The 19,264-nt window shown below is 39.9% G+C and overlaps 1 protein-coding gene across 1 annotated transcript in view; it reads left to right on the top strand.

The window, feature by feature from the left end:
* cacna1bb (calcium channel, voltage-dependent, N type, alpha 1B subunit, b) overlaps positions 1-18,921 on the top strand; it is a 143,433-nt gene extending 124,512 nt beyond the window's left edge. The window contains exons 45-54 of the mRNA XM_026297441.1: positions 1,979-2,084; positions 2,213-2,320; positions 2,717-2,826; positions 3,112-3,308; positions 5,266-5,395; positions 5,499-5,609; positions 9,876-9,914; positions 12,660-12,921; positions 15,724-15,947; positions 16,426-18,921. Coding sequence (XP_026153226.1) covers positions 1,979-2,084; positions 2,213-2,320; positions 2,717-2,826; positions 3,112-3,308; positions 5,266-5,395; positions 5,499-5,609; positions 9,876-9,914; positions 12,660-12,921; positions 15,724-15,947; positions 16,426-16,986 — 1,848 coding nt within the window. The 3' untranslated portion in view covers positions 16,987-18,921. The remainder of the gene's footprint in view (positions 1-1,978; positions 2,085-2,212; positions 2,321-2,716; positions 2,827-3,111; positions 3,309-5,265; positions 5,396-5,498; positions 5,610-9,875; positions 9,915-12,659; positions 12,922-15,723; positions 15,948-16,425) is intronic.
* The last annotated feature ends 343 nt before the right edge of the window (positions 18,922-19,264 follow it).

Here is a 19,264-nt window from a genome sequence, read left to right on the forward strand (position 1 = left end):
CTGATTCTTTCCAATTATTATGTAGTTTGTTATGTAGTTTCCAAGATTAAACTCATACAGTACTGTGCAAAGGTTTAGGCACTTTTTGATTTAAACCCATCAGGTGTCTGATTGATCCCAGGTTCATTGTCAGGACAACAAACCCATAAATATCTCACTAGAGTTCATGAAGAATTATTTCAGAGGCAAGAAGAACCAGGAGTCCTACAGCAGATGGTCTGACCCCCACAGAGCCCTGATCTGTGCAGTGTGGACTCAGTCTGGGATCACATGAAGAGACAGAAACACTGGGACAGCCTGAATCTACAGTAGAACTGCAGCAGCTTCTCCAAGGTGCTGCCAAGTACCAGGAGAAACTGTGTGCAGGTCAAACCAGAGAGAACAGCTGCTGGTTTAAGGGCAAAAGAGAGTATACAACACCTTGTATAAAGTTAATTGATGCAAACTTTATTGTTTATTTAATTTATATTAAAAGCACCCCCTGTGTATTTTTTTTTGTGCCTAAACCTTTATATATTGGTTGCTGTAATCATTCCCCCTCTTGTTACTTGCCATAATGTGATCTAGACCGGGGCCTCAGTCTACCTGTACAAAAATGCATTTTGGAGTTTAGCTGAAGCTAATATGAGGCAGTCTGAGTTAGCAAAACAAAGTAGGATCCTTTAGACAGATTTGTAGGTTTAGTACAAAGAATCTGCACTGTTATGTTGCGGTGGTGTGCTGGAGAAGGAAAGGCGTAGGACCCAAATGCAGGACAAGAGAGCAATATGTTATTCCTCCTGGGATCCTCAGGGCACAGGAAAATAACAAATAACAAGGATAACTCTAGCATCCACCGACAACTACTAACAAATGTTAATACTCCCACGGACATAAAGGAGAGAAGGAAGTCTTTATAGGGAGCGAGACAAAAGGCAGAGTATGAACAGGTGAAAATCATTAAGGTTCATTAACGTAAGCCTCTTATTAGTTTTAGTTGAAGATTATGTTTCTGCACGATGAATTCTGTCTCCCATCTTTTACAGTTGCATCTTACTAGAGAGGTATATTTAAAGCTGCAATGGAAGAGGAGGAATAATTACAGGGAGCAATAACTCTTTTAATAGAAATATGGCATGAGAATTCAGGTTCTTTTCAAGTCTATCTTACGCAGTTTTAAATCTGTGACTGTTCAATGGATAGTTTTCTGTCAGAGTCTCATTCCACAGCTGGTGGCCTGTTTTTATTCTTGGAACCTTTTTTAAATCATTATTTTCAGAATGAAGGATGTGCTGCTTCATGTTCACAGAAGTCAGTGCTCCGCATCAGAAGTTAACCAGATTTTAGCGTTTAGCAAAAACGCACTATGCTCTCAGTGAATTTTCAGTCGTCTCATAGCAACAGCAGCAGCCACAAACAGCTCCCTGTAGTTATCTGTTTAGTGCTGTTCGTTTAAAAAGGGACAGAGAGGTAGAGGGGTGAACACAGGGGCCGAGTCCTTTGCATGGACTAAAAGAATTCATGGGCTAATGAAATAATATTTTAGCAAAAAGTTAAATGACAACAACTTTTCTCAATGGTGAATCCATTCAGTTACTATATTTACTGATTGCAGCTTCTCCAATGTGAAGATCTGTTTTTTTTTTATCTGTTTAGTCTGATTGATAATTGACCCTTTATTGATCTTTTACCATTTTCTGTTAATATATAAACAGTTAATGATGATGTAAGAAAAACAATAATAATAATAGTAATAAACTGTATTTACAGCCCTTTTTATATTAACTAGTAAACTTTGTGTGCTGATAAATAATAGAAATTTCTATATATTATTTGATTTTAAGATTTGTTCACCTGACTAAGAGCCAAACTGTGGCACAAAATGACTTTTGGTCCTTTTTTTTAGTCCTGTAGTTAATGTTTTTAATTTAGAGTCATTCCCAGAGTTGTTAATTGTTCCTGTTCCACGGCCCCTCCTGTTTCACTTCTATCCTCTCAGCGACTGGTAAAGATGAACATGCCCATTGCAGATGACAACACAGTGCATTTTACCTCTACATTGATGGCCCTGATTCGCACAGCCCTGGAGATCAAGCTGGCATCTGGTGAGAGACTAAAACTACAAAATCCAGAATCCCTCATGGCTGCTCTGACGGCCCTGAATGTTTAATCTGAATTGAAATGATTGCAGTGGTGCAGATTTGATGTGACACGTTTGTGGGCATGCCCCCAGGGGTTCTGGCGCAGCGTTTGTGCGATGCTGACCTGAAGAGGGAGTTAAACCGAGTCTGGCCCAGCCTGCCCCAGAAGACTGTCGACCTGCTGGTGACGCCACATAAATGTGAGCCACAATTCTGCTTTGGTTTTGCTGAGCAACAGCAGGCTGTTTGCTTGTCACTTGTCTTATTCTTACTTTCTTTTATAACATAATCTTTGTCATATTTTTCTTTTCTTTTCCTCTTATTTCATATTTGGCTTTAGACTACAAAGTATGACAGTGGTGTGAAAATATTCCAGCCTGTTTCTAATGTAATTCACCACTTTTCTGATTTAGTAAAATAATACTTGATAAGACGTAGGTTTTTTATTTCCATTTTTTACACTCCCTTTTCTAGTAAGCATTGTACTATACACACATTACATATCTCCCTCCTTCAGTTGTACTTTGCTGTTCATCTGGCGCCATCTACTGCTCACACAGGGGAGCTGTCTCTCACTCTATTCTCTCCTCTTCCAGACAATGAGCTGACTGTGGGAAAAGTCTATGCAGCTCTAATGATCTTTGACTACTATAAGCAGAATCGTGCCAAGAGACTCCAGCAGCAGCATTCTTCAGGGGGACCTCAGGTACAGTAATGTAGCAAAATAACCATGCAAAGAGCTCAATGGTGATTTCAGCACTAAAAGAACTTTACAACCTGATGAGTGGAATTACTGCATCTGCACTTAAAATGTAGTGTGGATTGTTTTTAGAGTGGAATGTTTTCTAGTACTGACTAAACAAGACTTATAAGACAAATAAACTGATCTGGTTCTCTTTCAGTGTGTATACACCTCTTCTTGCTGCTGTCTAAACCAAATTGTCAGATTAATAACTCTGGTGTTAATAACTGCTGTTGATCTGTCCTGCAGAGTAAACTGGGGGCGTTGTTCCGTCCTGTGCTCCCCCTCACTCACATACAGGGAGTAGAACCACCAATCTGCAGCCCCAAACAGCCCCTCCCACCCCTACCTGAGCATGAAGCTCAGCCAGACGCCCCATTCACTGCCACCAATAACACTACCACCACCACTACCACCTCCTCCACCTCCATTAACAGGGACACAAAGTGAGTATGGAGCATTACACAGTAAAAACATTATACTGCCCAGTCTAGGTGGGAATTGTTGTTTAGTAGATACACAGTGTTACTTTCTAGTTTGAACATTATGTTTACTATTTCATTATAAAATGATTTGCATACATTTTAACCATGTTCTAAGGACATTTTTAACAATTGGCCTTAACAATTTTACTATTGGAGAAATATCATTGTTTTTTGACAACTGTTTCTATATAGATACATTTTTCTAGTTTGGATAATTTTTCAAGGGGATTACAATTGGATGTTTGGATTGGATAGTGTTTTATTTTGATATATGCACCTGGCACACTTCCTCTCCTTTGGCTTTTCTGTTTTGCTAATCTTTGACATGCATTTTTTACATTATATTATATTTATTTAGGAAATATTTTTCTATAAAACAACTTATTGTAAGTGCATTGAGATTTAATAGACAAGCTGGATGTTAATCCCTTTCACAGCTAAGTGCTAAGAGCTTTTTCAAAACTATAGCAGAAATTCTTAGGTTTCTTAGAGAAGGCAGTAGACAACTAATTATGGTGAGTTGTTCATGAATGTGGTGTGAAAAAAAGTGGTTTTCAGTCTGTAACAAAAGGTGGGCAGTGACCCTACTTTCCTGACTTCAGTGGGAAGATCTATCCACTGCTTTGGGGTCAGGACAGCGACACATCTTGCCTGACATGAGCAACAGCAGTGTCCTTGACAGGCAGAATTACTGTGCAGTATGTTGTACACTACACTTCTTAAACTGGATCTGATCTACAAGGTGTAGAGTATGTGTAGTGAACAGAGACACAGATTAGTGTGCAAAAACCAGGTGGCAATGGGGTTAGCTGCAAAGACTAAGTGTCAGATGCAGGGGCACCAGCAAAGAGGGTGTTGCAGTGGTCGACGGAGGAGATGACAAGTGCCTAAATGACTGGATTCTCCTGGCGTTATTCAGGAAAAATTGAGAATATGTATATGGACTTGGCTACTGTCGGGATGTTTACTGAAATCCAGGGTCACAGCCATGTTACTGTATACGTGTGCATCACTACAGTTCTGTCAATTGCCCTGGAGGAACACAACAACAAGTTTAGTCTTTGGCCAGGCAAGGATAGAGGGAATTGCTAGGATAGCTGTCTGTTGTTAACTACTATATGAGAAATATACTGTAAAAAACATTCAATCATTTAAGCAACAACAACATTACAATTGCAACTTTACAAATTGATATCTAAAAAAAATAAAAACAGAGAACTCTTAATGGACCATACCACCTATTTTAGTTAAAATAAAAAATCTTATACAGCAACATTAAATTTTATGCCAGTATATAAATGCTTCTTTCAAACAATAAAATGGCTGATTGAGCCACTGTGCTAGTCATCTTCACTCCTTCCATCAAATTCTCATTTTGCTGGGAATATTCACCAAAGAATGTAATATAGTAATAAAAGTCCCTCTACCATCTCTGCAGCGTGCAATATGTAGAAGAGCTGAGATATTGAGGCTTCATAATGTCATCCAGGTCTTTGCATGTGCTTTATGTCAGCAAATGTCTAACAGTGTTTCTCTACTCTGTTACAGGCTACTGTTCTCTCTACAACTCTTTTCTGCTCAATATTGATATCAAACTACAAATTATCAGCCGTGTTTTCCTCTTTTTCATGTTACCAAGGAAACATGGCTGTGAGCACTGAGCTTGTCTGGGAGCAGGTTTTAGGTTTGTGGAAAAGGCTGACTGGTATTAGACTAATCAAAGAGTAAAATTAAGCCAAATGGTTACAGAGCATGCTGCTATACTCTCCCTCTCTCTCCCCGTGTTTTCTGTCTATACTGTGCAGTTAGCTGACAAAAAGGACTGTTCACTACAACACTACAAAATATCAAGGTTCTGGACTGTACTGATTGATTTGTGCCAGTATTATAGGTAGAGCTCTTGTATGTCCATAAACAGATTAAACCAGAGGAGTGCCATAAAGCATTCCCAGTCTGGAGATGTTTCTCAGGCAGCACAGAGGCCCAAAGGCCAGAGGAAACTACAGAGGGGCCAGTCAGAAGATGTGCCATATGTCACCGAAACTCAGGTACAGAAACAACAGGAAAAGTCCATGATCTATTTTTTATTTCTTAATAAATAATTGTGTCATCTGCCCCCATGTGTACTACATCTTCTTCTTTTTCTCTCAGGAAATGGTTCGACTGAAGCAGGGTGAGAACGTTGCAGATGCAGAGGGTCATCCCGGCCTGGAAGGCCACTGCAGGGCAGCTTCTCTGCCCCGACTCAATGCTGAGTACTACGTAAGCTCTTCAGCACTCATGATGCCATGCTTCTTATTTTTTCTATTCAAAGAAAATATCTTATAGGTTCACTTCACGACTGTTTTTGTTTGAGCTGAATTCTTGTGAAAATGTCAAGTTCTGAAAATGCAGACACTGTGGATACTTTCGATTTTTCTTGCTAAAACACTTGAACAAACAGCTGGCACGGCAGACCTTGGAAAGGGCTGAAAAAAGCTGTTAGGATGCTCAGTGGTAGCTGGTTAGTGAAAGCAGCTGTGAGCTAACAGAAGCAGAGCTGCTCTGTCTGTTCACATTAGTTCATCCTGCTGACCCCGACCTCTTCAGTCTGACAGTTTCACATTATCTGCTGAGGAGGAAATTCAGGATAAAGGAGGACACAGAAAAGTGGACAAGAAAGACACAGAGCAAAGCTATCATGGTAGATAGGGACATAATTGTAACGACAACAGTGTTGGCTACTTTTACAATATCGCACATTGATGTGGATCATCTGTTATCACAAACCTAAATCTCTGCCTCTTATTGGTGCTAAAGTCATATGCTGGATAAAACTGTGCCATTTTTCATCACTTAATTAGGAATTGGATAACTGACTAACCTGTAGTCCAGCAGGTGTGCTGAACTTGTAACAAGCTTAAAATAAAGTTTACATTTCTCCTCCAAAGAGACAAACTGTATAATTTGCAGAAATATCTACTGGGTGAGCCAAGAGGTATTTATAATTTATTTATTTATTATTACTGTTGTTTTAGGTAGGTTGTTTCAGTATTTAAACTTTTTGTGCTTGTTTGATGTTTTTTTGAGCCTTAGATTAGAAGATGGATGCCATACTAATGTCTCTGTCAGAGCTGGAACTGGGAGTTAATTTTGAGTTGCATGAAGTCCAAAAGCAGGGGTTTGTCACAAAATACTGTAGTTCTAGTACATACAGTGGGTACGGAAAGTATTCAAACCCCTTTAAATGTTTCACTCTTTGTGTCATTGCAGCCATTTGCCAAAATCAAAAAAGTTCATTTTATTTCTCATTAATGTACACTCAGCACCCCATCTTGACAGAAAAAAACAGAAATGTAGAAATTTTTGCAAATTTATTAAAAAAGAAAAACTGAAATATCACATGGTCATAAGTATTCAGACCCTGTGCTCAGTATTGAGTAGAAGCACCCTTTTGAGCTAGTACAGCCATGAGTCTTCTTGGGAATGATGCAACAAGTGTTTCACACCTGGATTTGGGGATCCTCTGCCATTCTTCCTTGCAGATCCTCTCCAGTTCTGTCAGGTTGGATGGTGAACGTTGGTGGACAGCCATTTTCAGGTCTCTCCAGAGATGCTCAATTGGGTTTAGGTCAGGGCTCTGGCTGGGCCAGTCAAGAACAGTCACAGAGTTGTTCCGAAGCCACTCCTTTGTTATTTTAGCTGTGTGCTTAGGGTCATTGTCCTGTTGAAAGGTGAACCTTCGGCCCAGTCTGAGGTCCTGAGCACTCTGGAAGAGGTTTTCTTCCAGGATATCTCTGTACTTGGCCGCATTCATCTTTCCTTCAATTGCAACCAGTCGTCCTGTCCCTGCAGCTGAAAAACACCCCCACAACATGATGCTCCCACCACCATGTTTCACTGTAGGGATTGTATTGGGCAGGTGATGAGCAGTGCCTGGTTTTCTCCACACATACCGCTTAGAATTAATGCCAAAAAGTTCAATCTTGGTCTCATCAGACCAGAGAATCTTATTTCTCATAGTCTGGGAGTCCTTCATGTGTTTTTTGGCAAACTCTATGCAGGCTTTCATGTGTCTTGCACTGAGGAGAGGCTTCCGTCGGGCCACTCTGCCATAAAGCCCCGACTGGTGGAGGGCTGCAGTGATAGTTGACTTTGTGGAACTTTCTCCCATCTCCCTACTGCATCTCTGGAGCTCAGCCACAGTGATCTTTGGGTTCTTCTTTACCTCTCTCACCAAGGCTCTTCTCCCACGATTGCTCAGTTTGGCTGGACGGCCAGGTCTAGGAAGAGTTCTGGTCGTTCCAAACTTTTTCCATTTGAGGATTATGGAGGCCACTGTGCTCTTAGGAACCTTGAGTGCTGCAGAAATTCTTTTGTAACCTTGGCCAGATCTGTGCCTTGCCACAATTCTGTCTCTGAGCTCCTTGGGCAGTTCCTTCGACCTCATGATTCTCATTTGCTCTGACATGCACTGTGAGCTGTAAGGTCTTATATAGACAGGTGTGTGCCTTTCCTAATCAAGTCCAGTCAGTTTAATTAAACACAGCTGGACTCCAATGAAGGAGCAGAACCATCTCAAGGAGGATCAGAAGAAATGGACAGCATGTGAGTTAAATATGAGTGTCACTCAAAGGGTCTGAATACTTATGACCATGTGATATTTCAGTTTTTCTTTTTTAATAAATTTGCAAAAATTTCTACATTTCTGTTTTTTTCTGTCAAGATGGGGTGCTGAGTGTACATTAATGAGAAATAAAATGAACTTTTTTGATTTTGGCAAATGGCTGCAATGACACAAAGAGTGAAAAATTTAAAGGGGTCTGAATACTTTCCGTACCCACTGTAACTCTCCCCTAGACCACATATTGTTGATTTTAGTTTTTTGTTTGTGTGAGATACACCAAGTTAAAGGCTGAGGTGTTAGGTGTTTGTAGGCATGTCTGACCCTTGGACAGAGACTACACTTTGTTCCCAGCTAATCACCTTTCAGCACTGGGGCCATAAGTGTAGTACTGAGTGTGTCATCTACCTCTAAAGAGTTAGATCCACATTTTCTAATGTGTTGAACTAGTCCTTTAAGTTTGTTGTCTATTGCAATAATGATATTGACACACCAAGTGCAAAAAGTAATTTTGGGGAAAAAACCCAAATGTTGTTTGAAAGTAGAGATCCACAGTGTTTGTAATACCCACATTTCTTGGTATTTATTGATTTTAAATAGTTCAAATGATCCAGTTCATCCAGTCCTTTTCTAATTTGCACTAAATCAGAAACCAAATAGCAGGTTTCTACGTACTTGTTTTTAACATATTTCCCTGCTCATGTAAAAACAAGGTATACTGTTTGAACTTCTTGGAAATTTGAAGGATATTTGTATTTTATTTATCAATCCAAAATTATAAAACTTACAGTTATATGATCATTAATGTTTTTCTGTCCATACAGTATTCACACTCACCTATGATATAATGTTACAGATAAGTTTTGTTTGACTTCAATAATCCTATTCTGTTTCTGAATTTTATTTATCATGATGCAGTTTTTAAAATGGTCGCAGTTTTTTTGTGAGTAACAGTAGCTGCTCTGCAGCGTGTGGATGTCATATCAAAAAAATTTTTCTGTCCATCATTTCTGTGTTTCGGGACTGTTTCACCTGTTTGATTTTGTCTGTTTAGCATCTGTCTCTCTCTGTCACCCTGCTCTCTGCCACAACACTTAACATGTGCTTTCCTTATATTTGCGTTGCATTTTGATCTCTCACTCCCTCTTCCTCTGTAAAAGTAAGGCTGGCTTTATTCTCTATTTTTGTTATTGTCATCAGGTTCTATGAAACGACCAAAAACCAACATTGTATTATTCCACTACTCAGGTACATTCTGACTTCCCTGCCCTGTCAGTGGTATTCAACACTAAATTCTTTCAAGACAGAAGTCATTCAAAATAGGAAATATATAGTTTTGGTGTGTCCTAGTATTCAGATGGTTACAGCGCATGTTACGGTCCATGGTTCAACTCCAGGTGAGAACTGTACATCTATCCCATCAATAAGGCTATGAGCCAACATAACAGTCTGTTAAATAAGGAAACTGTAGTTTCATTATTTAAAAAACAGTGAAGGGAATTCCTAAAACAGCTGGGAATTGTTACCCAATCAGGGGTAAAGTGCGCAATGTTCAGGGGAATATTTTGAGTGGTACATGAATTAGTGCTCTACTGAGTATGTCTTACGACAGAGCAGTATATGTGGGATTGAGTCAAAATAAACCACAGTGTGTGTTCATGGTAATAGAAGAACATTTCACCCAATACAGCCTTGTGGCTCATTCACTTTCTGGACAGCAGTGGAGCTATGGCTATAAAGTGTCAGCCTACACAGAAAACACTTGGTTGTTTTTTGGGAGTTTCATCTGTTGACAGTCAGAAAATACAGAACATCAGTCTTAAATAGTTAGATTCTCTTCTACTCCTCTGTCTTCCTTTTCTCCTAATTTCGATGCACACTGCTAATGTTTTGCCCACCTCCCTCTTGTGTGTACTGTCTGATAGCGGAGCCACCCTCGCCACGCCACTGGGACCCACCTGGCAGTATGTACCACCTGTTGTGCCACCTTGCTCTTTCTCTGATTTTTCTTCTTCTCTTACTACTTCTTGTCCTAGTCCTGTTTTTCTTCTCCTTCTTCTCTCATGTCTGTGTTTGCTTCCATGTGCTCCCTTCATCTCAGTGCAGAGTTCACACCCTCCCACCACCATGGACAAAATTATCTTCCTAAACACAGTATACACTGATTATTGAAATAGCTGAGAGACACATTACATGCAACACACAATTCCACATTATCCACAAAACAAAATCAAATTCCATCCCTGGAAAAGTATTTTTTTAATTCCTGTATCCAGGATATGTCAAGCACACTGTCCTGCTCCTGAGCCATTACAGTACAGTACTATAATTTGATTAAAATGCAGTTGTGTGAATGTGTGTGCTGTTTTGTAGTAGTAAGTAGTAGTAGTGTAGTATTGTGTAGTGTTTTCGTGAGTCAGTGTGATTGTGAAACAAGGCAGGCACAGTGCTGCTGCTTTCCTGCTTTGCAATAACTTTTCTTTCAATAACACCACTAAAATCCTGTTCAACCCGATGTCATTACCTTCAGTCTTAAAATCTTATTTTTCACAGAAAAAGAAAGCCCCAAACAAGTCTTGAATCCTTTACTGCCCCTCACCTTTAGACTGTATTTACAATATTAAAGAAGTAGGGAGGGGATTGCATTATTTTTTATTAAGACCATATTATTCCATTTATCTAAATGATAAGATTTTAAGACTGCATACTAGACAAAATGACTTAGTAAGATTAATATTTTTGCAGTGTTATCTCTGTAGCTACAGGCTAAACTGTGTGGTAGGAACATGAGAAACAGCACAGCTACCCCGAATCTGCTTGTAAGAGAACAGGTACTCCATCAAAATATCAATTATTATCTACAATAGGGGGTATTCAGAGGCTTACACTATATGTGTATATACCTTTAGTCCTTCCCAGTGGGAATCAAATCAGCAAAACCTGTGCTATTGGTGCATTATGCAGTTTTTAAATCCACACGAATCCACAGTTATATGTGGAAACTGACATAGCCAAGAGTTATGAATCCATGAAGATATTTATACATAATATATACAGTGACCAGCAGATGGGGTAGTAAGTTAGCTGCTGTTCAGTTCACTATCACACTACTTACCTGCTAGCTGTACTGGTCAGCAAGACAAGTTAATAAGAGAAGAATTAGGTGGGGTGAATGTCATTGTCCTTAAAGTATTAATTCAAATATTAATACAGAACAGAAGATTTTAAAGAAAGAAAGTCTACATATAAATTATAAAGACAATCAAATGACAATGGGAAACCAATGTGATACTGGGAAGTCAAAGATTCTTTTAATGTCTTTTAGCTTAATGTAAAGAGTTTCAGAACTATATTTATTGACTTCTTGTTCTCTTTATTAGAGATGATTCAGGAATGAAGTATAACGTCCTGTATCTGTGTCGCATGGGTTTTGCCACTTTCCGCCCTTTTAGGAGGTCCAGAGTTTGTTCGTTCCAATGGGAGAAGTGAATATCCCATAGTCACCAATATAAATATTGGACACATTTTTCACAAGCCAACTATCTTCCCAACATAATAACACTAAAATGACAGTTTTCAAACAGATAAATCAAGAGATAAATAAACTCTTGATACTAGTCTTAACGACACACTCTTGCAAGATCTGGCAACATGTCTCTTCCAAATAAAATAAAACAAGGGGCAAAAACAGTGCAGACATTAAATTTGTACTGTGTCTGCTGCTGTGTTGTGTTGACATAGCAATAGTCTGTCAGTGTGTTACTCAAGCTTTGCACAGTATAATGTTCATAACACCAACACAGGAGACACGAAATGTGTACTATTCCATAGAAATAGCACAGCTTGTAATGTGGTGTCTTTGTTGTTGAACATCTTTGGCTATTTCAATTTAAAAAGTGATGATATGCCAGTGTTGTTCACAACTTTTTCCACTGCCCCCCAAGTGGCCAAAAAAGTCATTGCAGGTTTAACGTTATAAAATAACATTGTGATATTAATAAGGTGTGACTGACTCCAAGAGAAAAACTTACAAAAAGTACAGTAACTTGCACTAAACCCTCCAAAATCAAACACAGATTATCCCACAGCCATCAAGTTTGTATTTACTCTGTAATCTCATATTCAGTTCTATAATGGAAAATGACAGCAGTCAGGAATAATATTCAGTACAATGATATGCTACAAGGTTTTACAATGGCTAAAAACATCTGAGCCATGTTTGAAACAGGTAGTGAGTGTCATTTAACACTTAAAAAAACTTAAGTTCAGTGGAATATTTTTCTAAGCAAAACACAACATGCAGACTAACAGGTTTTAGCATTTACAGAAAGATTACCTCTCTTTCTGAGGTAGGAGTGACATGTTAAAAAATAATAAAAAGCAAAGGCCAAAGACAACACCCCACCTCTTCTTTGTTCACTAGGAGAGATGCCTGCTAGCTTACAGATAATGTTAGTTCTGCACCACTAAATCTTAAGTTCTGTCACAGATCTGTGGTTATTCTTCTCAAATTTTTCTAACATCTGTGCCTCGGGGAAGAAGGTTGAACATCAGTCTTTAGACAAAAGGTTGCTGTCTACCAGTTGTGTCATGTGTGTGTCGTGGATATTTTGGTGGACCAGTACAAGTGGTTTGGGTAAAATCACCCAGCTGCCCCTCTGCTCTACTGTCTCATCAGACTCTCTCCATCTTTCTTTTTCCTCACTCAGCCAATTGTTGACCTGAGTCCTATAAGGCGCTCAGCATCTTCAGTGACGTCACAGCACCACCAAGAGGCCAGGCTGAGGGAATATGACCTGGAGCGGCCCAGTCTGGCTCAGTCATCAGCGGGGCCAGGACAAGTCCAGGGCCAGGACAGATCCCACCACCATCACCACCATCACCGCTGTCATCGGCGCAGAGACAAGGACAAAGACAAGAAACAGAAGTCCCTGGACAGAGCTGCATCAGTACAACCATCCAGCACTGTTGGTAAGACAAAAAATCACTTTGTGCTTTGTTTAATCCTAAATTTTAACATGAATTAATTTTAATGGACATTTAACACAGTAACAGAGAGATTTATTCATTGAACAGCCACATCAATTCATATATTACAATGAGGAACAAAGTTTTTACCAGCCATCAATTTAATGGAGTAAGAGAGATAGCAGGTCACTTGCCTTAACATATAGGTAGGTAGGTGCAGAAATTCTTTACATGTTTTTGACTGAAGGTGAAAGGGTTTCAAATTTTTCTTTTGCCTCTGTTTAGCAGAAAAGCTGTGAGCTCTCAGACAAACATCAGCCTCATTTATATGGTGTAGACTGAGATCCCTTATAGGTGCTAGGATGGGTTTTCTGTCCACAAAAATTAAACTTGAGTCTGGTGAACCTGCAAAATACAATTGAAAAACTCATACCATGTAATGAAAAATGTTTTGTCTTCTTACACACACACAGACACACTTTGTACAGTAGCGTTACTTCTAAATTCCCTAAAATACATTTGAAACATAGACTGGGTGCAGCAGCAGTCATTGGCTGTTTGCCATCAATGAGGTCCTGTCTCCCACTCAAGCTGAACTTTGAGGTCATCTATGAAATTTAGCAAAATAAAATAAGTATCCATTTCATGCTAGAAACACAATTACTTTTTTAGGACTTTCTTTTGGAATTTTCCTCTAATTTCATAGTTGACGGTCCTGAGAGAGACAGGAATTATGGCAGAGAGAGGTGTGGGAAAGTCACAAGGTGCCCCTTGTACCATTACTTGAATATTTTGGCTTATGATCAAACGCACATCATTTTTATTTTGAAAGTCCTTTTTTTATTGTCTGTGCCAGTTGCTCCACATACAGCAAGACTGTATATTTAAGATTGGTATTTTCAGTAGCAGTAAGTGTACTGATGGCAACAAGATGCAGAATGGAATTGTGAAGGATTCAGTACAAATCTGATATTATGCAGATATGTGTGAAGAACATTAAATGTAGATTGCAAACTTGATAAAAATTGAGTTTAGGAGCACACAAGGTCATCGTCTGCATAAAACTGATACTGTAAGTGTTGGGGTGAGAATAATGCTTATTAAGTTTGTAAATAGGGTAGCATGGTGGTTAGCACTTGGTCACTTGGTCCTGGGTTTGAAACCCATCAGGGGCCTTTCTGTGTGGAGTTTGCATGTTCTCCCTGTGCTTGTGTGGGTTTTCTCCAGGTACTCTGGTTTCCTCCCACAGTCCAAAAACATGTATGTCAGGTTGATTGGTGACTCTAAATTGCCCATAGGAGTGAGTGTGAGTGTGTGAGGTTGTTTGTCTCTATGTGGCCCTGTGATGACTTATCTCTGTGTAAGATGTCACTGTGTCCATAAATGCTTCAAAACGCCTTCCAGAATTCACAATAAGTCTGACAGAAAACCGTTGGAGATGTCAGGGATTACCTTTCTAAGCAAGTGGATTTTCATTGTGTAGGGACAGTTTTAAGGCCAATTGAATCAGTTTACTGTATCACTTGTTCAGATTATTTTTGGCATTATACACAGTTGTTGTCACAGTCTTTGTTTGCCATCATGGATCATCTGCTAGAACGATTAGAGTCTGAAAGCTGAGGGGAGGGTGTTTTTTGTGTTAACGCTGTCGGGCAGCGGCCAGGCTTTATTGCTAAGATGAAAGGCCACAGCAGACAGGTCCAGCACAGGGATTTATGGGTACCTCTTGGTGAGATAACAGAATGTCCAGCAGCCCTCACTACATCTATTAAACTGAGAAACAGAAAAAGAGAGAAAAAGAATTTGGCTCCTCGAGGTTTGTCACTCTCCGGGCAGCTCGGACACATCAGAATTATGAATAGGCTTCTGTGTTTCTGTCATCATGCTTCTAATCTCAAAGATGGAAACATTCCAGCGCAGAAGAAAGTAATTACACCACAGTGCTTCACCATACACCCATCTAGAAAGTCACAGACACACACATTCAGTCTGTAACAGGCGAGTCCCTTTCAATCAAATTCTGGCCATCATATGGAGCAGCTCCCTGTACTGGGTAACACACAAACAATAAATTAGAGAAAAAACTCCAGAATAATCCATCAGCTATCAAAATGATTTGAAAAACAGAAAATCACGTAAAAAACCCACATATATTGATTTTAAACTTAATTAAGTAATTAATTAATTAATATTGTTGTGAGAGTTTGCTAAGCTACACTACCTTTCACAGTTAGGACTGTCAATTTTTCAAAACTGCAAAGTGCAGTCTTCTGAGAATTCACACCTACTCCCTTGTTTCCAGCCATGAGGTGGCGTGGGGTGGCCATCAACTTCACAAAATGTGATTCTCTGTCTAGTTTGTCCATTCTGGGCTAATGTAGAAACATGGCAGTGCAACATGGCTGCCTCTGTGAAAGGAGACCCCTCTCCCTGTAGGAAAATGCAGCATTTGGTATGTTCCAGTGATTTCTGGTATATTTCACTTCTGCTAATAGATCGCCCTGAATATTACACATTGAACCTTTAAATGTCAATAAAGAAACTATTCCTTAATGTTACTGTAAGGTAGCAGCATCAAACAGCACAAACAACAAAATATACAATTACAGTTTTTCCTTTTTCCTGGTTGAAGCAACAGATCATGGTGACATTGCATTTTTTTACATGTACACTATACACTGTGTTTAAGTTCAGACAGGTCATTACAGATCAAATTTAGATTTTGTTCTGCATTTAGTACAGATAATGAGATGAGAAACGTGACAGCTGCTCATTCTCATTTCATTTGATACAACCATCCCTCAGGGTCATTCACTGACCCTCCAGCAGAAGGTTTGTCCAGAGAACGAGCGAGAGAGCGGGACCGCAGCCGCCCTCATGAGAGGAGGCACCACTCCTCAGCTGGCGAGAAGCAGCGCTACTATTCCTGTGAGCGATACGGCAGCAGGGAGCAGTGTCATGCCAAGTCAGCCGGTCCCAGTCGATCCACATCTCCAGGGGAGGGACAGGACACCAGTTTGCCCAAACAGGTGAGCCACCTGATGTAAACTAGTGACTGAGCCACAACACAGTAAAACGAGGAGATTAACTTTTCACAAAGACTTCATAAAGTCACTAAATACAAAGAAGATAGACACCAATTATGATTTTTCAAATTCAGTAAGTTTTATTTGCATATACATACCTCATGCTTTATGGGGTATGGGTGACAACTGCAGTACACATCTGCATTAGTGCAGCAATGAGAAGGTAAACATCTGGAGGTCAGCAAGAGCAAGATTTTCACAGGGTGTTAAGTTTCTCTTCGACCTTTAATATGTTTGAGTTCAGTGCCAACAACTTACAGATGTGACAAAGTGCCTTAGCACTAAAGTAAACACATGATTGGGTCATTGTGCTTTTTCTTATTTTTCACATTTCCCTGCACAACTTAACATAACTTACATTACTTTCTTTCTGACGCCTCAGCTCATATATTTTATATATCTGTATATTGTGGTTCCTTAGCATAGTAGCAGTGTGGTCAAAGCTGGTCCTGTAACAGTCCTCACTGGTTTGAGCACGCCAGGCCGTGGTCGCAGGCAGCTCCCACAGACGCCCCTCACTCCTCGTCCTGCTGTGGCCTACAAGACCGCCAACTCCTCACCTCTAACTTCCAGTGCTAGCACTGCTACAACAGGGCATCAGACTCGCTTCAGCCGTGGCCTTTCAGAGCACGATTGCTTGCTTGGGGGCCACGACGTGTCCCCGATACCTGTCACCCGCATTGGTTTGGACCCTAATTTAAACCAGCAGCTGGAGGATGCCTCTCAACGGGCCCTTCTTGGAGAGACAGAGGATTTTGAGGACACTGTGAGCTGCCATGGAGCAGGACGCTCTGCCAGAACCACTGCCTCCACTACAGCCTCAGCCTCACACGGAACTGCTGCTGCACCCATCACAGCTGCTGCCACGCAGGGGGTGATGCCTAACGGGTACCATTTCACCCTCGGGGTCAGCTCTGCGGCTGGGCCTGGGGGAAGAGGAACAGGAAGTCTCAGGGAGAGGGAAGAAGAGGACTGGTGCTAATGTGTCAGAAAATCTTGGAAAGATCCAGCTTACCAGTGTTGTCAAGTGCTCTGTAGGAAACCAGTGGATTAACACAAATACAGAAGCCAATGGAAAGTGCTGTAAAAGGGGATCAGAAATCATTCCAACTTTGTAGTGTTACACTCCTTTTTTTATACAACAAACTCTTTAAGGAAAAAGACACTGATGACGTTTTCTATCCCCTTTACTTGCACTGAAATTATAGCACATGTGAAGACCCTTAAGTATTTTGCCTTGGCCAGTAAAATCAGTGTTGGAGCAGAAGACAAAAGCCAAAATCTCCTCATTCGGTGAGTGAAGCTATGAGCTGCATTACAGACTACTCTGAATGCCTCATTCCTAGTGTTAATATGGGTTGCTCACAACACTGGTTTTATTGTATGTGTTATTTTGTTTGTTTGCCATGTGGGTGAGAGAAGAGTCTTAGCTTGATCAGACTTACACTACCACCTAATTATTTTTCTCATCACCAAATTCTGACATCAAGAGATATTAGGAAAACAAATTTATTTAACTCTTAAACTGCCACGACACCTGGCAGTCAAAGTAAGTAGTGCAGGAAAAATCAAACATTAGGATGGTTACAATGGGACTAAAATGAGTTTTCATGATCATGTTTTTGTAAATTGTACCAGATGTAAATTTTTGAGTGCACGCAGGGACTAGATCAACTCTTTTGTGACGTGATGTGGCTGAATACTAAGTGCCTCGCTTTCCAGGGTGTACTGAGATGCAGCCTGGCCTTGGAACAGATGGACTTGAATGATTTAAGTATGTAAAACAGAGGAGGAACTGAATGAACAAAGCTCTTTGTTGAATTAGGTATATAGAACAGAATGCAAAAAAGTTTTTTGTACTGAATTTTGTGGTACATGTAGGTAAGAATTACACATCCAAAGTACGCATTGTAGTGCATGCCAGGGTCTTGAACTTGTCAAAAAACAGTGTTTGTACTTTTTCTTAAGGGTGTGTGGTATGCATTCGCCTTTCTCTTTCAAATATACTGCCAGTTAGTTGAAAATGGTCTGAATGGAGAAAAGTGCCATTTTTGACTTCTACTCAACAAACATTTCTCATATTCAGAAATATTTGCCTCCTTCAGCCTCCAATATATATCTAACCTCCATCCAAATGTCATGGCTTTCCTTTCTTCTCACCTCTTTCCTCTGAGAGCAGTAATGTGAGGGCTTGTAGGGGAGGTTACCTGTGTGGTCCAATAAAGAGTTGTGTTGTTGCTGCTGACTGTTGACTTAACGTAGGGCTATGCAACAAGACGACACTTCATCTGCCCTGTAGCTTTACCCTCTGGAATCTCCAGGTTCAGGCTTTAGTGTGACTGCGACCAAATTTTACATTTATGTGTGAAGAGTTGTAAATTGTAAATGTATTATATGATGTACAGTTAACTGAAAATACACACTGAGGCACAAATGGTAAGAAAGCATATATATGTATATCTAAGGGCATTTTTAAGGTTGGCAAGTTGACTGCATGACGCCTACCCAGACAGAACCAAACAAAATATAAAACTGCTTTTTCCGGACTTGGGTCAGGTTATATTTTTAAATGATTTTCTTTGGTTTTTAAACTTGTTTGGAGAACCAGATTGATTCTGCCTGTCGGAAAATGCTGCATGAACAGACTACACAACATCTTTATTTCATTGCACAAGATCTGCACAGGCCTAAAACTAAGACCTACATAAGGCCTGCACTCACATCCTTAAGCCCAGCTAAACCCTGGGTCGACCAGATTCAGAAGACCCAAGGCCATAGTTCAACTTTCACTGACCATCATCCTCCCAGGCTACCCCGCTTCCCTCTGGGCAGGGTGTATCTACATATAAAATAAAGCTGTCAATAGTCTGTTTTTTGTTAGTATCAAGGAATCCCATGAAGAAACCACAACCATCTCTTTCCCTACCCTCTGTGCCACTCAGTCCCATAAAGCTGTTAACTCTTGCCAACAGGTGCCAAATATTTTGTTTTATTATTTAGGGCTCAGTAATATTGAGGTTAAGCATTTGTAGTTAATCACAGTCAGCAACCGATTTAACAAATTCAGTTTGGGAGAAAATGTGTTAATTAGCTTTAAAAAAGAAAAAACTGGTTCAAATTTGTGTTGTGGATTACAGCTTCTGTTTAAATAATTTCTCAAATTTTTTAGCTTTTTTCACCATATTTCTGTTCAAGGACCAACTATCATTATATATTTTCTTATTTAAAATACAGATTTGAGCAGCTCTGGGTATCTTGTT

The sequence above is a fragment of the Mastacembelus armatus genome, chromosome 12 (genome assembly GCF_900324485.2).
Source record: "Mastacembelus armatus chromosome 12, fMasArm1.2, whole genome shotgun sequence".
NCBI lineage: Eukaryota > Metazoa > Chordata > Actinopteri > Synbranchiformes > Mastacembelidae > Mastacembelus > Mastacembelus armatus.